The sequence below is a fragment of the Gossypium hirsutum genome, chromosome A12, assembly GCF_007990345.1.
Source record: "Gossypium hirsutum isolate 1008001.06 chromosome A12, Gossypium_hirsutum_v2.1, whole genome shotgun sequence".
Taxonomy (NCBI): Eukaryota; Viridiplantae; Streptophyta; class Magnoliopsida; order Malvales; family Malvaceae; genus Gossypium; species Gossypium hirsutum.
In genome coordinates, this window is record NC_053435.1 from 83,234,647 (window position 1) to 83,251,810 (window position 17,164).

Genomic DNA, 17,164 nt, shown 5'->3' on the forward strand with positions numbered 1-17,164 from the left:
TTCAATCGACAACTTATAATTATTTTATAATATATATTCACCTACGTCATTACCGACAAGCAGCTAGTAAAAAATCATCTCTATTGGTCAATTTTCAAATATATATATTTGAGAAAACGAGTTTTTCATTTAATTTAAAAATCAAATTTACATGTTTGGAGTTAAATATATTTGTCTTTCCAGTGAGTCGATCACATTAAAAAAAAAAAAGAAAGAAATATGTAGTCTCTATTTTTGCATATTGATAGTGGATCAAAGCCTAATAGTAATATATATTGGGCTTATTTCGGATAGGATATATTAGTCCAAGAAGGTTCATTTTCTTATTTTGGATTAGTTGAATTCGGATTTTATAATTTAGAGTCATTTTCGGTTTAAATAGCTTACATATATATATAAATTCCATAAATATATTTATTTCAATACAACATTTGCTTGTTGCACAAGTAAACTAGAAATTGGTTAAACCTGTGGCGTTCCATTGCAGTCTTGTTCCTCCATTTGTGGTTGTTTGAGGTTTTGAGTTTCTTCTTTAGCCTCACAGTTTCTGCCCCATAGCAGCATATATAAACCAATCACAACAAAAACAGATCCAATGGCACTGTTCAATGTTCATAGCCAATAAAAAAATGTTAGAAGCCATACAGAACCAACAATTAATAGAAGGGGTAAATTTAATAAGATATAAACCTTCCAAGGTAGATTTGCCCATGTAGAATAGAGAAATCAAAAATGGCTACAAATATTTGCACCAAGGGAGTGAAAGCTGAAGTGAAAAGTGGACCCTTTTGTTTCACACACCAAGACATTCCCACATAGCACAAACCAGATCCCACCAATCCCTATAGATTGAAACAATCTGGGACTGAGATTATGAAACCAAGAATTAGAAAACATCGCGAAAAGACCGATACTTACTATGTACGCCACTGTTACGAGTTCAAGTTTCTCCTTCAAGACCCATCTTGTGAAATCCCTTTCTGTTATCAAACTAATAATGGCTGATTGAATTGCACTGAAAAAGGACAAGAATGCAGTACTAGAATATTGGCATGGATATGTCCTTCCTATACTGGCTTGCACTAGGAACCATGATGACCAAAAGACGGTACCCGCGGCTAGGAATATCGAACCGATGCCCCATCTCTCTTTCTTAACGTAGTTTACAGCGTGAACCATGGTCTCTGAATCCGACCTGACTAACGTTTTCCCTTTGTAAAGTGTCAGCACCATAGCTCCGCCGATGCAAACCGTCGTGCCCACAAACTTGGCAATCCCGGACTTGTTTTTGATATTCACCTTCTCTAACCTGCAAAAATGTATGATATCAAAGACTTAAAACCGAGCCGTACCTGACCGAGTTTAATACACTTGGTGTTTAAGACTCTTTACCCAAATGGTAGAGCCAATATGAAGGTAATTGCAGGAACCATATTAAGGAATGCACAAGAGAAAGTTGCAGATGTATATTCAAGTCCCAAAAGGAAAAAATATTGACAGAGTGTCGCCCTGTAAACCAACATTTATTATAAGTTTCTTAATAAACTTACGAAAATTATATAAATAGCCATTAAAGGATTTTTACAAGCTACTAACCCTATAAGAGCATTAAAAAAAGCTGGCATAAAATTCGAGCTGTGAGCTTTGGTCTACTTTTCCTGCAAGAAAGCTAAAAAAAGCCCGTTAGTACGGTGCGCGAGTTGACAATGATTTACTTCTAACTGTAATTGTACCGAAAAGGTTACCTTTCCCAAAAGTAGGCAATTGGTGCCAAAAATACAGCTGAAATTGCTTGACGGTACATTAAGATGATTATATGGCTAACACCATTATCAAGAACTTTTTTGACAAGCACATTTGTTATAGCCATGGCAAAGTTTATAGCCACCATTGCAGTCACAGTCTTCCATTGTTGGCAGCTGTTCATCTTGTACAGTATTTGTGAGAAAAATTTTGAGCTTTGAAGATGTAATTCGGTGTTTGCCAGTTTTTATAGGGGTCTCTCTACTCTGAAATTGAAATATGAATTATTTTGATATTCCAATTAACTTTGCCAAACTTTTTTTTTTCTCATTTTATTCTGTTCTTGAGCTTTCTCTTCTTTACCTTTTTGAACAGTAAGAGATCATAAGAATCAAGAAGAAAAAGTTCATGCATCATCAACGAGTTTTAGACTTTTTGGAGAGAGTCATTGCTAGTATTGTTAATGTCTTTCGAGAGGACGATGGATCAAGAGTCAGTTTTGTACCAGTGGGGGCGTACAAAGGAAGAACTATGGGGGCACCCGATGTTTCTGCTTCAGAACACTATCTCTTGAGATGTTTGCTGCGGTAAAACCATCGTGGAGGCGCTTAAACTATGAGTATATGTACGTTTGTTAAAAATTACATACATTTTTATTGTTAAAAATTACATACATTTTTATTGGCTAATGCATTTACTTCATTCTGACTTATAAGAATCAATTTTTAACAAAAAGACTAACTTACTCAATGATATATTCTGGCTCCTTATATAAAGGCCTAATATAGTACTTTTACCTATTCTTTGCATGTAATCTCCAATATTATACCTAGATATTTACATTAAAGGGTCATTACTATCGTGAAGATATTGATTGCATGAGAGGGCATGGAGGAATAAAAACTTGCTTACAAGTGATAGGCTGGAACTTTTGTTTTTATTCCGATAAAATTATTTTCAAACTCTTTGTTAATCTTCATTTTACAAGATTCGAACTTCAAACTTATACTCGAAACTTGAACCTAAACCCTATTTTCTTAGGCTGTTATAAAACAAAATTTCATTACATGTCATTAAGCATCTAAGAAAGTGGTGACAGACAAGACTAAGCATCGGCTTGTTGTGTGTGGCATCCAACTTCAAAGATACAAAAGATTGACTGGGTAATTTACAAAAGGGAGGGAGTAGAGCTGAGAACATTATGTCAAGTCTTGGAAGAAAAAATGGCAAAAAAGAAATAATTTTAAATTACCTACGATCCAAGTAATCAGATGCTTATTATTTTGTTCTGCTATAAACAGAAAAAAAAAAATGAGAACCATGATTTTCAATTCGGCTAAAATGTGTAAAATTTAACATCGTGGGGCAAAATGAGAATTAATTATTAGTTCAATTCTGACTTGGATATATGATATTGGTACTTCTAATTGAGTCTTTAACTCGATTGATATGGATATTGTTGTCAATGTAAAAAAACGTAAATTCAAGTAGGCTGAAGTGCATCCTTCTATTTATGAATTGAGAACGAATTATGGGTCGTTTTAAAACTTATGTCAAAAAGAACTCAAAACTTATAATAAAATTGTTAAAAAAAAAATTATTTTCAGATCAAAATGCAGAGATGTTTAGTACAATCAACTTAAGGTAAACAAATATTTTTAAAATAATATTGAACTCTGATTAAATTAAAATCGAATCCCAGAACTATCAAGGGTTCCTAAATAAGCAGGTTTTCAAAAAATTTAATTATGAATTTCATCCCAATTAAACTAACTTTTCAATATTTGTAATTTGTAAATTCTAAAAAAATTTAAACAAAAAAACTAATTTCTCAATTCTTATAAAGTAAAGAGATAAATTCGAATTTTATTTTATATAATTTCTACCGCTCATAACTATCGTAATTATTACAATAATCACGATACTAATTAAATTAAAACTCAATTTAAGAAATTAAATATTTTCAAAACTTTAAAGGACTTAGCTACCACCAGCTATTTTGGGAATAACCCTCTTTATGCCTTTCTTCTATTTTTGGACATTTGGGGAAATTCTGGATAACCGTGGAAGTTGGCTTCAGTCATTCAAAGGATTATTCTTTAAAAAATAAAAAATAAAAGGGATATGAAAAATGTGCGGATTTCTACGTCCATTGCTTGATTTCAAACATGAAATTCTAAATCCTTTTGGAATTTCAACTCAATCAATACCAGTAAACACGATGCTCTCTACACCCTCCAATGATTTATTTTTTCATAAGAAAAAGGCTCTAATTATTGATGAATTCAGGGTTTTCCTCAATGAAATGGATGAAGATTTTTCAAAAACGAATCAAATTGGTACATAATCCAAAGAATTTGATTTACAAATAGTAGACAAAAGAAATACAGATCGAATCAATTTTAAAAATCAAACACAAAAGATCTCACCTTTGAATGATCAGAAAAGACCGCACAATACAAAGAAACCGAGCAAGATCAGCCAAACAATGTGAACCAAAAGCAACGCTTGACCAGGAACCGACGCGCTACCTCCATTTCCAACTTCACAAAATCCTGATTTCGCCACGCGAGTGCCGGCACAGTAGGCATCCGCGCAACCGCACCAATATGTTACGCCGTCGACGCCACAAACTGGCTCCGTTCGGAAGCAAGTGACCGGACACGATGCCGGCTTGGTGAATCGAGCGCAGACGCCTTCGTTATCGTCGGCGATGGTGAATCCATCGGAAGGTAAACGGATAGATCTTGAATTATCCGGAGAAGATTGTGCGATCTGTGGAGAGAAATAAAAGAAGAGGAGAAACAGGGTTAAGAGGTAGAACGGAGTTGCCGTGAAGCACGGCATGTGGATGAGATCGGAAGGAACTGCTGCAATTAATTTTTCGAACCCTAACCCTAATCCCCAAATTGAGTCGAGATTTTTAATGAGGCAAATAGATGTCGGTTAACTAACGTAACGTCCATATGACTTTTCACCTTTTTCTTTTTTAAATTTATTTTAGGTTAACATGTGCTCCAACGCCCTGCATTCTTCCTACATTTGTAATTTAATCCTTATATTTTTATTTTTTAAAAATTAATCTTTATACTTTTTCGAATTTAAAAATTTAAATCTAAATTTTAATACTGTTAAAACTCTTCTACTAAAATGATTGGTGTGATATTTTAAAATAAAAATTTTACTTAATAGTAATTTAATAAAAAAATTAAATTGTAATGAATCTGAATTTAACAAATGAATTTTAATTGTGTTAACAATTGAATTTGCATAAAGAACTAAATTCTTAAAAATAAAAATAAATAAATTAAATTTTAAATTTAAAAATAATATAAAGAATTGAAATATATTTTAACCATATATTTTATTACACTTTCTTGTTATATTGTATTAATTTAATTCATTTGCAGACACATTTTTATCTTTTGTTAAAAAGATAAACAATACAATAGTTATATTAAACTATCAATAACTAACAGGTTTTCTGCAAACAATTGCAGGCCTCATCTCTATTAAAAGTCAATTTAGTAATGCGATGAGGTTCTATATTCTCTTCTAGAGGGGTACGTATCATTTTTCATTGTACCATTATCGACAATAATTGCTATAGATTTAGATGATTTTGAGAAAGTTACCTGAATGGTTTGAATAACCTTCACTATCCGTCTAAATTGACATTTTGTCTCAATTCTTATTATGTAATACCATCAAGTCGTCAAGGATCTCCATAATTTAGCATTGAATACCGAACAATTTTTATATTAAACTGAAACATAAGTAAAAAAAATTGAATTCAATTATTTAATTAACATTAATTTTAAGTTAATTCCTTAGAAAAAAATCTCAAACTAATGGTATTTTTTCGTAATCATTCTCTAATCCCAAATCGATTGCATCTACTTTTCAGCAGAAGCATGTTTGTTTATATATTTAATAATAGATTAAAATAATTAAAAATATAATTGCAATTATAAATTAATCCATAAACTTTGGTTGTCTAAGTTTTTTTATTCCAAAGGTAATATTCATCAATGTCTGGTAAGATAATTAAAAATATTATTTGTATGCAAGGTAAACTTTTTAAAACTACTAATAGGGACTATTTAATTGTTGGACACGTGTTCATTAAGTCTTAATTCAATTAGTATGACTATTGTTGTTAAGGTTGGAGGACATGGGTTCAAGTGCGTTGAAACGTATTATCCTCTTATTTATGGATTGGGGAGGAACTATAGGTAATTTTAGGTATTATGTAAAATATGATCAGGACCTATAATAAAAAATTATACATCTGTCGAGTTAAAAAAGTTTTCATATTTGAATTAATTCTTGACATTTTAGATTTAGGTCATTTTAAGTTTTAGGATCATTTATTCAAATTATTTTGTATAGTTAAAAGTCACGGATCATTACAGATTTGGGTTATTTGGGTCTTGAATCATTTCAAGTCCAAATCAATTTCAAGATAAAATTAAAAAAATATAAACTATTGACTTTTTACAATCAAATCGAATTAGATTCGATCTAGATTAATCAATTTAAATCTTCAGGCTTGAATTCAAATTGATAGGTAGAATTAGTATGGGAGAAAACTGTAAAATTCTATTGTGAAAATAAGATAAAAATTCAATTCTGAAATAGCAGATGACAAGAGTTGAATAGTAGTGAACACAATTTCAGTGAAGTTTTAGGATGGGAAGGGATAATCTAATCCCTGAAATTAGTAATTAGGCTCATTTTGATATTTTTATTTTTATTTTTTTGGTTCACTTTGGCTCTTGAATTTGACAACTAGATCCATTTTGATCATAAATTTAGATTTTGTCAAGATTTGATAATGCGATCAATGTTCTTGAAACATAATTGGTCGGTCGGACCGATTAGACTAAGAACTGATCGTTATATTGATCCAAAGAAGAGATTGAACCAATTGAATACAAAATTGCTCAAAATTGATAAAAATTAAAAATTGAACCAAAAACATGTAGTTAAACAAATTGAACAGTTTAATAAAATTTTTATATTTTAAATTTTTAATTAATTATTTAATTACTGCCGGTCTAGCAATTGAATAGATCAAATCGGGAACTAGTGTCTGATCGATTCATTCACTAGTCCAATTATTAGAACACTATTTGTGACACTCTAAAATTGCATAACATCATCACCTAAAAATTTATATAGATTTTTAAAATTTCAAATCATCAAACTTATAATTTTCTAGTTCAGTAACCAAAATGAATCTAGCTGACAAGTTTAAGTGCCAAAATGAATAAAAAAAATACATATATTAAAGTAGACCTAATTGTCAAGTTGAGAGACCAAAAATTATATTATTGGGAAAGTTTTACGAAGCTGAATAGCTTATCATAGGATTTAAAAGCTGCCTGAATCATAGCCAGAAGTGGCCACATAAAAATCCAAATAAATAAAATATAATTTCTTAACAATCTAAGGATACTCAATTATCATTGATCAATGTTGATTATTAGTTCGTTTTACTGTAACTGTATCACCATGACGAGTATTCTCACACTATCCTATACTACACTGTATTTCATTGTAAAGTGACTCAAACAAAAGATGTATTCAATGGTCACACAGCACCAAATTGGTGCCTTTCTTACAAAGGCCTTGTTCTCCAACAGAAGAAACCAACTTACCATAACTGAATCGAAGGGGCATCCTTCCGAAAACTCTATGGAACTCAGTTATACATTTCCCTCTCCTCTTCCGGTGCTCTGCTTTCCTACTGCTCAACCCCACGTCTCTTACTAGTCTTAAGCCATCGCCATCGCTATCTTCATTTCTTGGGTCTCCCCAATCTCTGGCCCTTTCCGCTCCCACCATTAAAGGCCCTGTATTTGTCTCCTCTGCCACCACAAAGTTCATCAGAATATCCTCGCAATTCTGCATCTCATCAACCATCTTCCTCATCTCACGCATTAGGGAACCTCCCCCGCAACTGTACTTGAACAAATACTCCCTCTTCATCATCATGAACTTGGTAAGCACTATCGAATACTTGTTCGGATGCACCGTATAAATCCACTCCTTCCTTGTCATATCAATATCATGCGATCTCACGAATATCCCAATTAAACGATCTGGATTCCCCTTCCACATCCTAAATGCGAATTCCACCGTTTTCAAATCCACTTCCACGTCATCATCGCACACCAGAACCGCACGTGTACCAATCGACAACCTCGGCAGGAACCGGGCGTTCAAGCTGCTTGACGATTGAGGCACGAGGGAGATGGCAGCATTGCCCCAGGATGAAACCGACAGATTGTGTGCCAATTGAGAAAGAGTAAGGGGTGAGGTGGAGGGGTTACCCCAGAGAACCAGCACAGAGGATACCACTGGGGATGCGGAGTAAGAGGCAGCAATGGAATGAAGCAGAGGGATGCGGGACTCGGAATAGCCATTGATGAGAACAGTTAACTGATCAGGTCTGAGAGTGCGAGGATTGGGCTGATTTCCGGGGTGGCATACTGATGATAAGATTGTGTCTTTTTCAATGTCTGAAGAGAGATTAGGGATGCGGAGACACAACACAACCGAGAGGGAGAAGAAGAGGCAGATTGCAACTGCATATACTCCCATCTTGGCCCCAACTCGACTCGAGTCAACTCGAATGTGATACTTAATTGACCAGCACAAAAGTAGCCCTGTTTTGTTTTTCCTTTTTATTTGAGAAGTAGAATGAAAACCCTAAATCCTTGTTCTTAATTAAGAAAAAGAACTTACAAACATAATCAATTCCTAAGATAAGATAGCACTAGCAGAAAAATTGCATTTGCATTTGCATTTGCATTGCAGCCCTAATTGGATTTAACTACTAACAAATGATTTTGTTTTCAGTACCTAAACCAATCAAACTTCAAAAAAAAAAAAAACAAAGATGGCTCCTCAAACAGTCAAGCTCATGATCTCCATCAAATTCATTCTTCTTTCAATACCTATCTTAAACCTTTAGCTTATGTAAATGTAATCAATCATATAATTCATATTAGTTACCTTCCGATGGATTTACCATCGCCGATTGGGAACGGAGGTATCTGCGCACAATTCACCAAGCCGGCATCATGCCCGGCCAATTGCTTCCGAACGGGACCTGTTTGCCGCTGTTGATGGCGTGCTCATGCCTTCTGACCTGGTACTCGCGTCGAGAAATTAGGGTTCTGTGCTGCACAGCTACCAAAAGAAGAGGAGAAAGAAGGCTATAATGTGGAACGGAGTTGCCGTGTATTATTCACAGGTTAGTCCTCCCATTTTAATTTGTCAAAATTTCATCCTTGGTACTTTATAAAACTGAAAATTTAGGCCTGAGTTAGTTCTTTTTAATAATCCATTTGATATAAATTGTTAAATTGTGGACTTTTACTAATTTCTTTCGGGTAAAAATATCATAAAAATCCCCATACCAATAAATAGATTACAATTTATCTCTTTACTCAAAAAATATGTAAAATAATTCTTATATATTAAATCAACAAGTAAAATGATATGTTTTATTAAAAATTTCATTCATTTTTAGTATTAAAAACTGACTTCACTTATGAAATAACCCAATAATAACACGTGTCATATTACGTGTATTTTATCCTGATGTAATGAGACTAATTTTTAACAGTAAAAAATTAAGGATATTTTTAACCAATAAAAAAAGTAAAATACAATTAGAATCCTAATAAAAAATCCCAAAAATAATTTACGATCTAAAATGTGAAAAAAAAAAAAAAAGAATGACAATTGAAGAAAAGGCCAAACAAAAATTATTTGTACTTTCAAAAGATACATATTTTAGTCGATATATTCCATTCTAACATAAGATTTCCCTTATTTTTTACCCCCCCCCCAAAAAAAAAAACAAGAATAGAATTTTTAAAGCAATGTTTCATATGTATACAATCACAATTCGTAGGATTATTAGAAACCAGCACAGCACCATTGACTGCAAATCCTTCAAGTCCGTAAACCATTTTACACAAGCTAAACTCCTTGTTGCATAGTAGTCCAAAACTTGAAAGCCGGTTGAGATCAAAATATTCTGAGACATTAATGTAATAATACTGTCAGTTGGTCCGTTCCCGAAGTTCAAGCAGTACTGCCATTGATATGTTTCTTTCTACGAGTACCTGTAACGATGCCAATTGCCAAACCAGATATGACTTCCGCATCAACTTCCGAAACAAGCAAATGAATTCAATATGCATATAACTTGAGGTCGGGTTTAACATAGATAAGTCATGCATGAATTGCATACTTGTATAAGAAGGAACGGGAACTAAAGCACAAGGAGGAGAATCGTTACACTGATGTTGTGAGATGCGAAATCGCTTTAGGACTCAAAAGGACCAAACTAAAAAAACATCATGTTGTTGTTTATTCCTACAAATTCATATCATCTAATGCACTAATCACCCTGTGTTTTTTATTCCAAAAGCACATACAAATACAGTTCGAAATTGATGAACATGAGTCATTTCACGGTAAAAGTGCTAGGGAGATTCTTGTAGTAGAAGCCGGATTGCATTTTGCCCTCTCTATTAAAAAATAAGCAAATTTATCCCTGTACGTTAGATTAAAGAACAAAACTGTCTTTTGTTAAAAATTTCAACCATTTTTACTGTTAAAAACTGGTCCTTTTCGTGTCAGCATGAAACACAGTGTAACAGTAAAAATGGATGAAATTTTAAACAAAAAGGACCAGTTTGCTATTTGATCTAATGTTCAGGAACTAATTTGTTGTTTTAGTAAAAGGGGCAAAATGCAATATATGGGCCTCCATGGTACTTTTACTGTCATTTCACCAATATTGCTGCTCATTCAGATATAAAATGAAATGACATCTACAATCTACAATCTAAAACATGCAAGTTCAAGACATATCCCCATTATTCAATGAGCTACCTTTAACTTTTGCCTATTATGTTTCGAATTCAAGGATAATAGGAGACAAAATCCTAAAGAAAGACCATCAAGAATAATTAGCCTTGCAACAGCAGTCAGTCAAGTTCGGTCACGGTCCTGTTTAGTCAGCTAATGTCTACAATTCACAGTCATAACGTTCTTAAAGAGCTTTCTAACCTTATATATAAGAGTGACCAAAGTTACTCGACTTTACCAGTATGTTTCTTGCTCCAAAGGACCTCCCCGTCAATGGCAGTGAGATGTTTATCGTCAAGGCGCTTCCACGTCTTAATTGACTTGACAGTGCCCCAACCTCCTTCCTCAGTCTTCTCTAAAGACACTACCACCACCCTGGCTCTCCTAGGCCATCCAGCTTTCCCATAAGCATGGTATCCAAATCCACCACCATAACACAGTTGTATACCAGTCAATTGGCCACAAAAATCGTTGACGTGATCATGACCAGTAAATGCAGCCTTCACATCCCCAGCTTCTACCAAACTTGTGAAGAAACCCGAGTTCACAGAAGCAGAGCCAATGTCTTCTTGTCTCACCCCAGTGAAGTTCGTTGAGTCAAAACTTGCAACTTCAGGCAACGGTATGTGAAAATAAACAAGTCCAGGTGCAGATGATTTTTGAGCATTTGGTGGGCTCATGTAAGCTCTCTGCAGTACAAATAAAACAATTCACTAGGCACGAAAGATGGCATCCAAACGAGAATCAAATGAGGTTCATACCCGAAGCTTTGCAGAAGTAAGTTGAAACCATAACTGTTGAGAGGGTTTAATCCAACCATAACCCGGGATAGCTGGAACCGTCGAGTAATCTCCACTGTCAAGGAAGTAGAGATTGAGAATAGATTTGTTTACAAAACCGGACCCTTCGACTCCACCGACCTCTAGGTTATAGTTGCCAAAACCATCAATAACATGTAATTCAGAAGGATTCAATTGAGACAAAGTATGATTCAATCCAACAATGTGTTTCATAACGCCTTCCCTTGATAACGTGCCTTCTTGGTCATGGTTCCCCAAAACAGCAGCCCATGGAATTCTAGCAGCAATTGCAGGGGCAAATGCTGCATCCATTGATTTCGCCGAATCCTTGGAATCGAATCCATAGATGTTATCCCCTAAACATTTATGCATAACAGTTGCATATCACAATAAAGAACATTAAAGCCACCATATAAACCAAAGCAAGCTTGCTCCACCTGTATGTTAACTAAACAATTTACTAACTTAAAGATTCAATTTTCACACTTTCATCTCATAAAGTTCAAATTTTAGGGTTTTGGTTGTAAAAGTACCTTAGAGGCCCCTGAAGTAAGAGTCAAAATGCATTTTACCCTATCTACTAAAAAAATAGGCAATTTCGTCCTTGCATGTTAGATCAAAGAGTAAATTGGTCCTTTTGTTAAAAATTTAATTCACTTCTAGTGTTAAAAGTTGGTCTTTGTACATCAGCATGATGTAAATGTGGCACGCCACGTTTCACTGTCTGGTTATTCCATCAGTCACACCAAATTTTAACCATACAAATAGATGAAAATTTTAACAAAAATGACTAATTTGCTCTTTGATCTAATATACAAAGATTAATTTGCCCATGCAGAGAGGGCAAAATGCAATCTAACTACAGGGACCTCTATGGTACTTTTACCATGTTTTGGTCAATATCCTCTTTCATCTTATGCTATGGTATTAATAGCTAGCAAGAAGAAAATTCAGGGAATTGGCCAATGTCCTCTTGAAACACCATTAAAGCCACCATATAAACAAAAGCAAGTTTGCTCTACTTGTATGTTAACGAAACAATTACTAAATTAAAGATTAAATTTTCACATTTTCATCTCATAAAATTCAAGTTTTAGGGTTTTGGTCAATCTCTACAAGAAGAAAATTCAGGGTATTAGCCAATGTCCTCTTGAAAGCCACCATATAAACAAAAAGCAAGCTTGCTTTACCTGTATGTTAACTAAACAATTACTAAATTAAAGACTAAAATTTTCACATCATAAAGTTCAAAATTTTCCCACAAATAGCATCAATTGATTCAAACAAAAAAATAAAAATAGTTCATTAGCTTTACCAGTGAAAACGATGAAATTGGGTTTCTCAGCTTCAATCATGCGGTGGATAAACGCTGTCGTGTTAAGGTCAGAGCAACCATCAACTTGACTAGGCAACACATCTTCACACGGTGTCGTTTTACCATCAGCGTAGTGCATGTCCGCCACTTGGAGTATCTTGAACTCTCCGTTCCGGCCAAACCTCAGCTTCGGCGACGGCTTCCGCGATAGATGATGCTGTTGCGGAGTTTGTCGCCTGACGGCGGCGGAGACGTTAATGGGCACAAAACAAAGCGAAAGCACAGCGATCGCAAGTGAAACCCAGAGTTTTTTCTTGTTGATTTTAACAAATGTTGAAGAAGGTCGCACCATTGTTGCTCTTTCCATTTACCCTTTTTCCTCGGTTTACAGTTAATGACACACTGCCCCGTTGTTTGGGTTTTAAGGCACCGTGAGAGTTTACTGCAGAAGAGGATCACAGAATCACAGGGACGCTGTGGCCTTTGCTTTCCACGTCATATGTCGTTTGTATTAAATTTATGTATTTGTTAAAATATCTCTTAAGTCCTTATACTCTTTAAAATTTTGGAATTTAGTCTCTATACTTTTATTTTTAGGAATTTAGTCTCTCTACTTTTCAGATTTTAAAATTCAGTCCAATTGTTAATATTGTTATATTTGTTGGTGTGAAATTTTGAAATAAAAAATATGCACTTGGTAGCCATTTAACTAAAAAAGCAACGTTGTAATGAAACTGAATTTAATAAAATAATTTTTACAATGTTTAACAGTTGAACCTGAAGTTTGAAACATGAAAAATAGAGGCTATATTCGTAGAAATAAAAACACAGAAACTAAATTTCAATTTTACTAATGGTACAAAGATTTATGGTATATTTTAACCATAAAAATTCCATTAATTTAGCTTGCATTCTATATATGGCTTAAACTATGTTTTGGTCATTGAGTTTTAAAAATTTACGATATGATCATTAATGTTATCAATTTGTTACATTTTTCTCACTTAATCATTAATGGTATAAGGTAAGCTGACGGATAGGTTATATCATCATTACGAAACAATGATATGATGTGACATGTCAACTTGTCAATTATAATTAACAACTCGGTGACAAAAGATGTAGTAAATCGATAAAGTTAATAACCATATTATAACTGTTTAAAATTCGGTAACAAAAACATAAGTTAAACAATATGTGACTGACTAAATATGTAGGTTACCCTTTTATTTTTAATTTAAAAATTTTAGTCCCTACATTTCTAACTTAACAACTAAAGTTGGCTCAATTTGATTGCATGACTATTGAAGGAAGGTCGACTCTATTGGAAGAAGTTTACAATATGTCATCTACTTGGAGTTGATGGATCCCTCAACAAGTTAATAATGTTTCCCAACTTTTGCGAGAGGTTGAGTGCATGAAGAGGCGACGAATTCACAAAATAGAAGTGTCATGTAAAGTGTTTGATTGCAAAACAATGTTGTATATGCCATAAAGCATGGTTCAAAACTCATCAAGTACAAATATGAGATTTCCTTAATGGACAATCATGTGCAACACGCATGGTCTACCTTATCATACACTCAAAAACGCATCGTTTTATAAACCCATCACTTTTTCAAATTATCTTTTTAATCACTCAGACCCTTAACAGATTTGAGAGATAAAACCTTCAGCAGGGTCAATATAGACTTGTTGAGGAGTTTATCGACTCCCAACAAATGATACTTTGCAAACATCTCTTGAAAGAGTTGACCTCCCTTCAACAATGACAGCTTTAAAATAATAAAATTTGTTCACTTGTGCAATTTAAAAATATTTGAAAGCTGTATAAGCAAAAAAAAAAATGTCAACTTTCAATGTGGTAATTTTCTTTTTTTACTTAGAACTGGGATTCAACCCTTTTATTTACTTTGATGATATTAGTAATTGAATTTCAATTATGAAAAATTTTCATTTAAAAAAATCATATAATTCAATTTAATAGAAATATTTTTACGATATTAATTATTAAATTTCAATTGTTAAATAAAAAATAGAAAGATAAATTCTGGAAATTAAAAGTAAATGGACTAGCCAATAACCATAGAAATTGTTGGTAAAATAATGTACTGTTTTGCAAAATTATAAAAATTAATAGCCCAAATTCTTTTATAAGTTGTTTTTTCATGTTCTGATACTATTTAGTAGGTTTTGCATAGTGTAAACTTTGATATAATTTTATTTATATGCATTGTTAAACTTAAATTTGTTAAGATAATATTTAGAAATTTATCTAGTAATTAGATTTAGATGTAATTGTTTATAAATTACACAATACTAGCATGCAAGGACATATTTAAGGGGGCCTGGCAAGGGCCCGACCCCCTAAAATAGAAATTTTTTTATTCAGGCCTTTTAAAGTTTTTAAAATTTTAAATTAGTAAAGGTAAAATTATACTTTAGCCTCACTTAAAAAAATTTCTGGCTTCGCTCTTGATAGCATGTTTGAGAAACCATTGTAATTGGTGGGTTTCATAGGATTAGGGGTAACCGAAGCACCTCAATTATATTTTCCAATTCTTAGAGGAGGGTGAGAATTGGAGTAATTACGAAGATAATTACACCCAAATCTAATTTTAAAAAATTATTTTTATATAAGTTATGAAAATTATATTATAAGTATGAACACCTATGAGTGCTTGAGATTTTTATGACAAAAAATTTCTTATACTATAATCCTAAAAAATTATATTATAAAAATAATTTGTGTATTTTATAAAATTATAACAAAAATTTATATTATTTTTGTTACAAAAATTATTTTTATCACACTAATATTTTTTATAATATATTTTTAAATATAAAATATGTAAGTACATAATTACAATTTATACTATCAAACATGACATAAGAAATTACGATGTAATTAGACTTTGTCAACCAAACACGTATAAGAAATTACAATTTTTTGTAATTACAAGAGAGTGTAATTACTTCTTTCAATTACTCTGTGTTGTCCAAACAAACTCTAAATGTTACCTTTTAAAGATGATTGGGTAGATTTTTGTAAATAAATAAAAGGACGATATAATTTGTTGTCTTTGAACTTGGCAATTATGTCTACTTTAGTACCTATACATTTTTTTAATTCACTTTAATACTTGAACTTGGCAACTAGATTTACTTTGGTCTCTAAAGTTGGATTTCATCAAAATTTGGTGATATGACCAATATTTTTAGAACATGTGTGGATTGGTCAGTTGGAGCAATTGGACTAAGAGCTAACTCGTATACTAGTCCAAACAAAGGAGTTGAACCGATTGAATTAGAAATTGCTTGAAACCAATAAATATTGAAAACTGAGACAAAAACCAATATTTGAACCGGTTTATTAAAATTTCATTTTTAAATTTTTATGATTTATTATGATTTGTTTAATTATTGTTGGTCTAATAGTTGAACCAACCAAATCGATTAAATCAAGAACTAATGGTCTGACCGATTCAGTCACAGGTTTGGTTATTAGAACACTATATGTGGCACTCTAAGATTCTATCATATCATCATTTGAAAAATTATAATTTCAGAGTATCACATCATTAATTTTTTATAATTTTCAAATTTAGAGACTGAAATGAATCCAATTACTAACTTCAAGTATCAAAGTGGATAAAAAGAATACAGGTACTAAAGTGAATCTAATTCCAAGTTAATGGATAAAAAATTATATTATACCATAAATAAATAAAGGACAAAATGAACATCTTAATGCATTTTTTTTTATGTAAAAACAATTAAAGATCTGCATCACTGTCGCTTTGTCCCTTGGATCCAGCATATACCTAATGGAGTTTACTATGAAATCACCACAGCTAAGTGCCAATGATACAAAAGCATAACCTATCACAGGACAAGATCTAGCCTCTCACGAGATTGTGAATCCGTGAGCTTCAATATTTGACATCATGTCTTCCAACGTCAAAATTCTGCGATGATTAATTGGAGTTAAAAACATGTCCCATTCATTGAATTCTATTGAGAGTTTTTAAAGTGTTGGTGTATCTTTCAACAAGTGGGTATTGTATTTAATCAGAATTTTGTTTTTCGATTTTGTGAAGTGCTTGAATGCTTAAGATGATGAATTCAACATTATAGGAGTACCTTATTATGATAGATCGTGCATGACACATGGTCAACTACTAAAGAAATGTGAGTATTTGCACTTCATAGGACTTAAACTTTAACATTGAGCAACGATACTATGCTAGTCTATTTAGGAGAGGAGCTCTATTCTATTGGACCATCTTCTTCAAGCACTCACACTATTCTTAAAGTCAAAAGACGATACTTTGATTAAAGATAAAATTGACTCATTAAAGAGTATATAGACTCTCAATGAACAATAATTTAAAGATTTCTCTCAAACAAA

The 17,164-nt window shown here is 32.8% G+C and overlaps 4 protein-coding genes across 6 annotated transcripts; all 4 read right to left on the bottom strand.

The window, feature by feature from the left end:
• Positions 1–390: 390 nt before the first annotated feature.
• LOC107919352 (WAT1-related protein At3g30340) lies at positions 391–1,572 on the bottom strand. The gene is made up of 4 exons (XM_016848829.2): positions 1,393–1,572; positions 919–1,309; positions 691–842; positions 391–601 (listed from the first exon to the last, which is right to left on the bottom strand). Exons 1-4 carry the CDS (start codon positions 1,521–1,523, stop codon positions 463–465), a joined length of 813 nt encoding a protein of 270 aa, XP_016704318.2. The 5' UTR covers positions 1,524–1,572; the 3' UTR covers positions 391–462.
• Positions 1,573–4,034: 2,462 nt separating this feature from the next.
• Positions 4,035–4,757, bottom strand: LOC107923084 (uncharacterized). Its single transcript, XM_016853299.2, has one exon. It carries the CDS (start codon positions 4,588–4,590, stop codon positions 4,183–4,185), a length of 408 nt encoding a protein of 135 aa, XP_016708788.1. The 5' UTR covers positions 4,591–4,757; the 3' UTR covers positions 4,035–4,182.
• Positions 4,758–7,182: 2,425 nt separating this feature from the next.
• LOC107923063 (glycosyltransferase family protein 64 C3) lies at positions 7,183–9,094 on the bottom strand. 2 transcript variants are annotated; one of them, XM_016853276.2, is made up of 2 exons: positions 8,767–9,094; positions 7,183–8,417 (listed from the first exon to the last, which is right to left on the bottom strand). In XM_016853276.2, exons 1-2 carry the CDS (start codon positions 8,783–8,785, stop codon positions 7,333–7,335), a joined length of 1,104 nt encoding a protein of 367 aa, XP_016708765.1. In that variant the 5' UTR covers positions 8,786–9,094; the 3' UTR covers positions 7,183–7,332. The 2 variants fall into 2 exon arrangements, with proteins under 2 accessions (XP_016708765.1, XP_016708782.1); XM_016853293.2 differs by having other exon boundaries at positions 7,183–8,431; positions 8,767–8,902.
• Positions 9,095–9,508: 414 nt separating this feature from the next.
• On the bottom strand, positions 9,509–13,247 carry LOC107923053 (probable inactive purple acid phosphatase 29). Of its 2 annotated transcripts, none has more exons than XM_016853266.2 (4): positions 12,754–13,247; positions 11,400–11,794; positions 10,877–11,327; positions 9,509–9,887 (listed from the first exon to the last, which is right to left on the bottom strand). In XM_016853266.2, exons 1-4 carry the CDS (start codon positions 13,118–13,120, stop codon positions 9,847–9,849), a joined length of 1,254 nt encoding a protein of 417 aa, XP_016708755.2. In that variant the 5' UTR covers positions 13,121–13,247; the 3' UTR covers positions 9,509–9,846. The 2 variants fall into 2 exon arrangements, with proteins under 2 accessions (XP_016708755.2, XP_040938823.1); XM_041082889.1 differs by having other exon boundaries at positions 9,753–9,887; positions 10,840–11,327; positions 12,754–13,239.
• Positions 13,248–17,164: the final 3,917 nt, after the last annotated feature.

What these genes read in the sequence shown, in the direction of transcription:
- LOC107923053 (XM_016853266.2), bottom strand. Translation starts at nt 13,120, where the DNA reads ATGGAAAGAGCAACAATGGTGCGACCTTCTTCAACATTTGTTAAAATC. An exon ending in CAATTTCATCGTTTTCACTG is followed by an intron (nt 11,795 to 12,753) that starts GTAAAGCTAATG and finishes ATAAATGTTTAG; the next exon opens with GGGATAACATCTATGGATTC. An exon ending in TTGGAGCAAGAAACATACTG is followed by an intron (nt 9,888 to 10,876) that starts GTAAAGTCGAGT and finishes GCATCGTTACAG; the next exon opens with GTACTCGTAGAAAGAAACAT.
- LOC107923084 (XM_016853299.2), bottom strand. Translation starts at nt 4,590, where the DNA reads ATGCCGTGCTTCACGGCAACTCCGTTCTACCTCTTAACCCTGTTTCTC.
- LOC107919352 (XM_016848829.2), bottom strand. Translation starts at nt 1,523, where the DNA reads ATGTTGGTTTACAGGGCGACACTCTGTCAATATTTTTTCCTTTTGGGA. An exon ending in ATATTGGCTCTACCATTTGG is followed by an intron (nt 1,310 to 1,392) that starts GTAAAGAGTCTT and finishes ACATTTTTGCAG; the next exon opens with GTTAGAGAAGGTGAATATCA. An exon ending in GGGCAAATCTACCTTGGAAG is followed by an intron (nt 602 to 690) that starts GTTTATATCTTA and finishes AACATTGAACAG; the next exon opens with TGCCATTGGATCTGTTTTTG.